The following is a 9,500-nucleotide window of genomic DNA, read 5'->3' as shown; positions in this document are numbered from 1 at the left end:
ACACTCCATAACGATTAAGAATTTCAAAAAATAAGGATGACATCAAGGACAAAAATTAATTCTTGTTATAACAACTGTAGTTCATGCACGCTGCACACTCGAGTGATTGATACATCATGAGAGATCGTTGGGGAAGAACTTTTGTTAATGCACGCACCGCACTGCTTGACGGAGAAACTAAAAGAGAATCTTGTTAATCACTGTGGCGCACTTGAGTTACCCATACAGGAAGAAATTTATCATACCCAATAACACGACATCGATAAGAGCTTTGCAAATCCATGAGGCGTCCTTAATGTATGGTGCATAAAGGACTCAACAGGTTTTTGTGTCTCATGGTGAAACCATTGTTAATGCACTTGAGAGATCGTTAACTAAGGAGTGCACAAAGGACTCAACATTTCTCATGTCTTATGATGAAATCATTATAAATGCACTTTAGAGACCGTTTGTGGAGAACTTCTCTAAATACATGCACCACACTTGACGTAAAGATCGGCCAGAAGTTCGTTAATGCATGATGGGTAACTCAAGTGTCCGTCATGAGTTACCCATCCCGGAAGAAGTTTACCCTACTGCGTAACACGACATTGGTAAGAACTTTGCAAAACTGTGAGGCGCCCTTAATGTATGGTCCGCAAAGGACTTAACAACTTTTTGTGTCTTATGGTGAAAGTTATTGTTGTCGTTTTTATTTTTGTTGTTTTTCATGTTGTTGTCGTTTTTATTTTTGTTGTTTTCCATGTTGTTTTTGTTGTGTTTAGTTGTCCATGCCGAAAGAACTTTTAAATACTCCCTCCGTTCCTAAATATAAGTCTTTTTAAAGATTTCACTAAAGGACTACATACGTAACAAAATGAGTGAATATATACCCTAATGTATGTCTATATACATCCGTATGTAGTTCCTTAATAAAACTCTAAAAAACTTATATTTAGAAATGGAGGGAGTAGTCAATAACACGACGTTGATAAGAACTTTGCAAAACTTTGATGGGTCCTTAGTGTATGGTGCGTAAAGGACTCAACAACTTCCTGTGTGTTTATGGTGAACCCGTTGTTAATGCAATTGAGAGATCGTTTGGAAAGAACTTTTCTAAATGCACGCACCGCACTTGACATAAATATTAGAGTAAACAGAACTTTGTTAATACCTGCTGTGCACTTGAGTTACCCATCCCGAAAGAGCTTTACCATACTCAATTAACACGACAGGGGTGACGCGGTGCAGCTAGGAGAGCAGGCAAGTGCACGCGGCGTGGCCGGGAAGATGCATGTCCGGCGGCCGGGCAGGCTCGGCTTGTGAGCAGCTTGAGATGAGAGCAACTCCATGTCCACCCACCAGGCGAGGATACTTCCGCATGCTCGCTTCTCCTCCCAGGCCAGGCCACGCACGCGACACAGCAGTAGAGCACCGTGGCGCTCCTGGAGCACAGCAGTAGAGCACCGTGGCGCTCCTGGAGCACAGCAAGCGCGCACCCCGGCAGCACGCGCACACACGTCACGCACCTCGTCGGCACGCACACATGTACACTGCCGCCGCACACCGCACCACTACTACTATATCAGCCTATTAATGTAGTGAATTATTGAGAGCATCGTCGGCGCTCCATGTAAGCCTTGCACTTGCACTTGCACTTGCAGGAGGCCGGCGTCGGTTCCTGCAGGTCACTACGTCGGCCCACGGCCTACCTCCCCCAGGCGAATCCCGCCGCGATGGGGCGCGAATCCGGTTTGTTTTACAGAAAAAGCGCATGGCGTAAGTGGCGCTGCGGCCGGCGTGACGTGCCTCGACGGCGACTTGGCGCCCCGTTAAATCAGGACGAACGGAGACCGGCCGGACAGCAGAGAGGAGACGGGCTGGACAACTTTCAGAACGCGCCGCGAGCATCACCATCACGAGAGCACAGGCAGCTCCGTGGAGGCCCCGTCATCTCATTCTCAGGTCACATTGTGTTGATGACGTTCCCCTTCTTGATGGGCTGTCGCCGCACGGGAAGCTGAAGCTGAAGGTGTTACGGCCAAGGCCAACGCTGTTGGAATAAGCCACGACATCTCGTGCGGTCGGGCACGTCGGTAGCGTGCGGGACGTGTGGGACGCACTGGTGCGGTCGGGCTCGTCGGGTGCGCGCGGGACGTGCGGGACGCAGCAGAAGCCATGGCGGGTGTGTCATGTGTTTGTTACTCAGTTAGTACGTGTAAGCTAGATGCATGGAGGCTTGGCCGGGTCTTGTGGTGGCTCACCAAGTGTGGTGTACAGCCGCATGAACTAGTCAGCTGTGCGGGTTGCACTCAGCTGAGCGGGGTGGGCTGCGTCGTGTGCGCTAAGCCCCTGGTATAAATCCTGTAGTTCGTTTGTTGTTGTGCTGAGGCAGTTGGAGCTGAATAAAAGATTAGGCTGTATGAGCAGCCGTGGCGTTCGTCGCCAGAAAACAACTTCTGTGTGCTAGTGTTCCTCTACCTCCAGTCCTTCCTCCGAGAGAGCTAGCTAGGGTCGTCCCAACAAACGCCCGGCCGGCAGAGCCTCTCGCGTCGCCGGCGGGCGTAGGTAGGATCGACCTATGGGCTGCGCGTCCTCGTCGTCGCTGTTTCCATTGCCATTGCCGTCGCGGTCGCCGTCGCCGTCGAAGCGTGAGCAGCGCTCAGGGGTACGAGGAGCCCACCGTCCTCGCAGCCGAGACCTCATGTAAGCATTCCCAATCCCAGGTCTCAGCTCCACCTGATTGTCTTTTCTTTTAACTCAACTGGAAGCTGCCGGACGATGCAGTCACGGTGAAGGAGGTGGAGGCGCTCTACGAGCTCTACAAGAAGCTCAGCTTCTCCATCTTCAAAGACGGCCTCATCCATAAGGTAACCTCCACCACCGCCATGGATCCATGCATGCATCTTCAAAGACTGCGTGATCTCAGTCTCATCTCATCTGTCTGGCTCTGGCTGGTTCATCTCAGGAGGAGTTCCGGCTCGCACTGTTCAGGAACAGCAAACGAGAAAACCTCTTCGCAGACAGGGTGTTCGACCTCTTCGACCTCAAGCGCAACGGGGTGATCGAGTTCGGCGAGTTCGTGCGGTCGCTCAGCATCTTCCACCCCAAAGCACCTGAAGCGGACAAGACCGCGTGTATCCTCGATTCTTCTTCTGCCCGCCTCTAGTCCGTTCGTCTTAATTTGCGGTCCATTCATCCTCTCATCCTCTCTTGCAGTTGCATTCAAACTGTACGATTTAAGGGGCACAGGCTGCATCGAAAAAGAAGAGGTAAACTCGGAGTACTAGTAATGTTCATAAGTTACGTTATTCTCATGAGATTTGGTCTGACCAAACTGCCGACATGTACAGCTTAGGGAGATGGTCGTGGCACTGCTCGACGAGTCGGACCTACGTCTCTCGGATAGTGCTGTCGACGAGATCGTCGACAATGTAAGAGTTAATTCCCCCCTATCCTATTTTGACATTTTTTGACAGTAATTACCTCATTTTATGGGATTTCACTCATTTTATCCCATTTAGCAAAAAGCGTTGCCACAACTTATCATGTTTAAAATATTGAGAGTATCCTAACTGACTTATCCTGTTTAAAATATTGCGAGTATCCTAACTCATGAGTCCCAATTGGAAGGTTCATCTAGGATGCCACATCATCAGTCGGTTTTTTCTAATGATTTTTGTGCATGTCTAACCACATTGCTGTAAATTCATTTGACTGTCCAGATTCGATATGACCGCATCGGACCAACTCGGGAAACATATATTAACTGTCTATCGGTAAACATATTTTTACCATGCGAAAGAAAACTTTTGAAACAACATTTTACTAGTTCATGCTTGACTAGGTATTGAGATATGTAAGTGCATCGGAGTTTGTGAAGTAGTACATTTACGACACTTCTAAACTGATCCACATAATCATGCATACTTAAGGTTGTATATGATAATATTGATAAAAATATACATGATTTCAGATTATATCAGTAACAATTTCTCTTATGAATATAAATGGAAACATGCCACGCTAATCAAGTACAATGATCTCACTACAATACTTCTTTGAACCGAAAACAAGAAGGCTAAACCTACCTAATCAGGCCCGGCCCTGGGGTAGGGCGAGCGGGGCGGCCGCCCCGGGACCCCGAACGAGAGGGGCCCCAGCCCCCAGGATGCCTTGCTTATTAGTGGCGGAGGAGCAGGTGATCTTTTTTTGCCGGCGGCGACAGCAACGCCATGAGAGCTGAGCGAGGGCGCACCAAAAAAGAATTGAATGATAGTTCCATACTCACATGGGTTGTAGGCCTTTTTCTTTGGTCCATAACGTGAAAGGGTATTTTACCTCATGTTTTCACTAGGTGAATTAGGTGGGCCAGATGACAAGCGCAGAGCAATTGTTTAGAGTAAAAAAAAACAGTACTAGATATCTAGCGCACAACACTACATACAATTCCATTAAAAAACACTACGGTGCAGTAAAGACGCTATAAAGAAATGAATTAAGTACTCACTCCGTTTTAAATTACTTATCATGAGAATGAATGTATCTAGATGTATTTTTAGTTTTTAATACATTAATTTTTATCCATTTTCACGACAAATAATTTGAAATGGAGGGAGTACTAGAGTATTTTTTTTCCGACAACAAGAATCCTTTCTGTAGTCTCTTGTTTTTCATCCTCCCAAATCAAAAGATAATCGCCTTGCTTTCATTTTAGATGTTATTTATTTTATTTAGCAGTCAAATACTTCCTTAGTAACCTATGTGAGAGGAGTAGTTTATTTGTTTATTGATGGTGAATGAAACATTTGGTTAATGTTTTTTCCACTAGTGATTTTGGATATAGTTATTTTAACATAACATGGCTTTTGTTCACACTTTCTGTTTGGTATCATTTTATATCATATATGTTAATTATTATCTTGATGGGTACATTAAGCATCCTCAGATTCAACTTTCGCCCATGGTCTCCGAAATCTCAGTACCGGCCCTGTACCTAATATGCATCCTAGACTGAGAGAAAATCTAACGACAAAAACCTAACCACATGGGATGAGTAAGAGAGGATGCAGCCATATATGGGAGGGAAGAAAATTATCGTACTAGTTGTTGCCCGCTCCCACGATTGCTAGCGTCCATGCCTTAAGTCTTGCCTGCTGCTTGTTATCTACATTGTCTTACACCCTACAGCCCTCCTAACAATAGAGGCAGTGATTTTGGGTCAGATTAGGACAGCATCGTGTGTGTGATTGGAACGCGAGTGATGCGTGCCGTGAATAAGGGAGGGTAGTGTGGTGCGGCCCGACCTTGACATCTTGGCCATCCGTCGAGCTGCAATGATGTGATCATATCGAGCCTGACAGTTCGGGAGAAAGTGGGCAATGCGGTCCAGCGTGCAGAAAAACTATGAGAAAAAAAAACCGCCGATGTGGCGTGCCAACATGACCTTAGGTTTGGGACCCATCTGTCAGAACACTCACAAATTTTTAAAGAGGATAAATTGTGGCGACATTTTTGCTAAATATGCTAAAATGGATGAAATCCTACTAAATGAGATAATTAGTGTAAAAAATGTTAAAATGGGGGATAAAAACCGGAATTCACGCACAATGTAACCTTAACGAGACGGAGTGCTTCTTTGCCTTCCAAGTATTCAGGCGAGTAGTACTATTCAGTTTCCTTCCTTCTAACATGCTAGGTGCTGCTCTGCTCCTCTTGGGCTTTCAGACGTTCAGTCAAGCAGACTCCAATGGTGATGGCAGGATAGACCCCAAGGAGTGGAAGGAGTTTGTCAAGAAGAACCCGGCATCGCTCAGGAACATGTCACTACCCTATCTCCAGTACGTAGTCAGTCATATGATGTTTTTGCCATAAACAACATTCCAAGTAATTTGGCTGCTGTTGTATGTTCAGGGACATTACGACATCGTTCCCGAGCTTTGTGATGCATTTGAAAGTCGAAGATTACAATGGAGTCGGCAAATAACCAGGCACAACCTTCCTAACCTGAAGCATGGAGAGGTTGTCTGAACAACGAGTAGTGTGATTGCGTCCAGGAGGAGGGAGGGACCCCAACCCCAGCTGAAACCCATTGTCTTAATTACTACTCTCTCCGTATCTAAATACAAGTCTTTTAAGATATTTCACTAAGTCTACATACGAAGCAAAATGAATGAATCTATACTCTAAAGTATGTCTATATACATTCGTATGTAGTCCATTAGTTGAACCTCTAGAAAGACTTATATTTAGAAACAGAGAGAGTATCATGCATGACACATTTTATATAATATTTAATATAATATGGCATGATATCAAACATTCTTTTTTCTCATTTCATTGTGTGTCACTTCAGCAAAATGCCTAATTCATATGCATCATACAGTTTATGATATGTCCATTCCAAATAGCCTGATACAAGGTGAGCCTGCTACGAGCGTGTACATGTCATGTTGTCCGATGCATACATTTTTTTCTTGATAAAGAGCTTTTACTACTTACTTAAAGTTTAAGTATTACACCCGGTCTCTGCATAGTTAGGATGCACACAGTCAAAATCAAAACATCCAAAAATAGTAAAACAACAAACGACGTAATACAATCTAGTAGAAGTAAATCGCTGTTGCCTATGAAGGGCCTATCCGGAGGTCACACTGCCATTCATGTGGGATAAAAATATCCCTCGACACTTTCTCCAATCGCACAGAAGCCTCCATAAAAAGGTCGCGAAACTTCGTCCATTGTAATGTGGACCACGAACGGAGAATACATATACACCGAAAGATAACCTGCAATTGAGAATAATTTTTATCATTAAAAACCTTGTCATTTCTACTGAGCCAAAGCGACCATATAACGGCTAGAGCTCCTACCCATAAAATGGTTTTAAACTTAGTATCTATCCCAGATAGCCAGTTACCAAAAACATTGACAACTGAAGTAGGCTGATATAAATTGAAAGCCGTACGGATAGCGGACAAAATAGACCGAGCGAATTGGTATTCAAGGAATAAATGTTTTATTGTCTCTTCTTGGGACAAAATACACATTTCGTATTGCCGTGCCAGTTTCGTTTGACTAGGTTGTCTTTAGTTAAAATGATCCCTTTTCGAAGGTACCACGCAAAAATCTTTAGTTTTAGTGGTACCTTCATGCGCCCTTTTTTTTGTTATTATCGACTCGCACTTGAGCCCGTGTTAGCGCTCTATACATGGAATCCACCGACAATTTTCCGTTCTCACATAGATTCTAATGGAAACTCATCAATAGCTTGTGACAGCTAAACCGTGGCCACGCGTCCCAACAAGGTAATCCAAGACTATAATTTGACACCAATTAAATCTCGTATGAATGTCACGAGCGGTGGCGACTCTTGCATAATAGAAGCAAGTGCAGCACCTTTGTGTCGTACTATATTTTATAGAGCCGGATATTATTCTCGGAGTGTGGTATTCCCTAACCACTTGTCCTCCCAGAATCTAATTTTTGAACCATCCTTAATCTTAAATACGCCAAAGCGAAAGAAATGTTTCTTAGTTGCCATTAGGCCGGCCCAAAAATGCAAGTCACCAGGTCTCCATTGTACCGTGATAATGGTTTGTACCTATGTATTTTAGTTTAAGGAGTGTTTGCCAGACACCATCCTCTGTAAGTAGCTTAAACAGCCACTTACACAAGAAGGCTAAGTTTTTAACCTGTAAGTCATGTATCCCCAGTCCTCCCTGGTCTTTTGGTCGGCAGACGACGTTCCATTTAGCGAGTCGATATTTATTTTTCTCACTATCCCCTTGCCAAAAGAATCTCGATCGGAAATAATCCAATCTATGCATGACTCCTTTGGATAGTTGGAAGAAAGATATCATATACAGTACCATATTAATGAGTACTGAATTTATGAGAACCAGTCTTTCTTCGAGGGATAGTAATTTTCCTTTACAACTCACAAGTCGTTTTTGCAGACGTTGTTCGACGTGTATCCATTCTGCATTCGTTAATCACCTATAATGTATTGGTATACCCAAATACTTAATAGGGTAGTGGAGGAGCCCCACATCTCCATGTGGAACCCGCACTTTGTGGGCCACTGATGGGCGTGGTCATCCACGGCGGCGAAGATGGACGACTGGGTGTGTGTCGAGCCATGGGCGCCGAACTCCTCCACGGTCACTAGATCCGTCCTCGCCACGGGAGGAGGTCGTGCAGGCGCCTCCAGCCAGACATCAACCGCAAGCGCCACCAACCCACCTCTGGAAGGCACCACTATACGTCGACCTCATCAATGATGACAACGAGGACGTCAACGCATGAAGACGGCGACCGCATCCAACCCGACCATGACGGCGGCATCGATCTATCTTTTTTTTCGTTTTTTAGTTTCAATTATGTTTAAATGTGCACCCGAGACTTGTCTGAACAGTTTTAAATTTATGTTAATGTTTAATTATGTTTTATCTGTGTTTTTTAAATGTGCGACCGAATTTTCTTCCAAATGTTACTGTCAATGTTGGGGTGCGATGCGGTTGTACGATGGGTGCACCGACAAATGGTCGGGCAAAACCGGACACGGGTTTCCATTTTGCCTCAAAACCGGACACGGTCGTCCGTTTTACCGCTCCAAATGGATGAAATCTGAACAAAACAGGCGTCCATTTTGGGTCGACGGTTGGAATTGGTCTAACGTATGCTTGAATTCTTAGGAGGAAACTAGTACCAACTCTCAAGAGTTCAAGTCCTCAATTTGATATTAGTGCTCGCATTTTTTTGGGTTTATTACGAGCCTTCTGGCGATGTGCATTCACTAAGAGGAGATGCTATCGACTATGGCGGGTGTCTGTGGCGAGTTAGTCAATCTGAAGATAAAGTGTAGGTTCAGCCTTTTCAAGGTACTCATAGAGTTAGGGTATGCGTGAATGCATTTATAGCCATTAGCAAAAGGGTCCGTTCATTGCAACGGGAAAACAATACCACACACTCTTAATTTATAAAATCTGGTCCATAATATGAGAATCTGTAGCTACGTCCAAACAAAGATGGCCTTAGCCTATAAAGCGCAGTTTAAGATTTCACAGGTCTTCTATTTCAACACGGCTTGCATGTAGATTTAATATGTACAAAGAAACGGACAAATGGTCATGCATTTATTCATGTCATGTGGGGAATGGGGTGTTGTTACGAGTTGCTAAGGTTGCTCATAATGGGGAGTAACTAGGAGTAGTAACATAATGTTGTTACTACTCTATGTTACTACTTCCATAGTGGGGAGTAACATACATGTGGTGTCATGCAAACTAGCATTTATTAGGTTATAGACACATAATGCATTGAAATATGTGATGTGATGGTAACTAGCTATGTTACTACCACCATCTCTCTCCGCATTAATTACTTGCCACGTCAGATTTTTTACCTACGTGCCGTTGATGTTACTACTTAGTTACTTCCCACTATGGCTAGTCTAAAGGAAAACGACAAAAAGAGATGATGACACATTAGCACACTACGGAGACACGTGTGCATCAAAG

At 44.4% G+C, this 9,500-nt stretch overlaps 1 protein-coding gene across 1 annotated transcript; it reads left to right on the top strand.

Annotated features, from left to right (window-relative positions):
* Window positions 1-2,405: 2,405 nt before the first annotated feature.
* Window positions 2,406-6,269, top strand: LOC123417565 (calcineurin B-like protein 4; the record flags this gene model as incomplete). Its single annotated transcript, XM_045106909.1, has 7 exons — window positions 2,406-2,685; window positions 2,767-2,849; window positions 2,948-3,116; window positions 3,199-3,251; window positions 3,333-3,413; window positions 5,707-5,819; window positions 5,893-6,269. Coding segments are annotated over 7 exons (852 nt in total), but the record flags the coding sequence as incomplete, so codon positions are not given.
* Between the last annotated feature and the right edge of the window lie 3,231 nt (window positions 6,270-9,500).

Source organism: Hordeum vulgare, chromosome 1H (genome assembly GCF_904849725.1).
Source record: "Hordeum vulgare subsp. vulgare chromosome 1H, MorexV3_pseudomolecules_assembly, whole genome shotgun sequence".
In the NCBI taxonomy this organism is placed as follows: Eukaryota; Viridiplantae; Streptophyta; class Magnoliopsida; order Poales; family Poaceae; genus Hordeum; species Hordeum vulgare.
The sequence above is the reverse complement of the archived record's forward strand: the minus strand, read 5'-3'. Positions and strand labels throughout refer to the sequence as shown.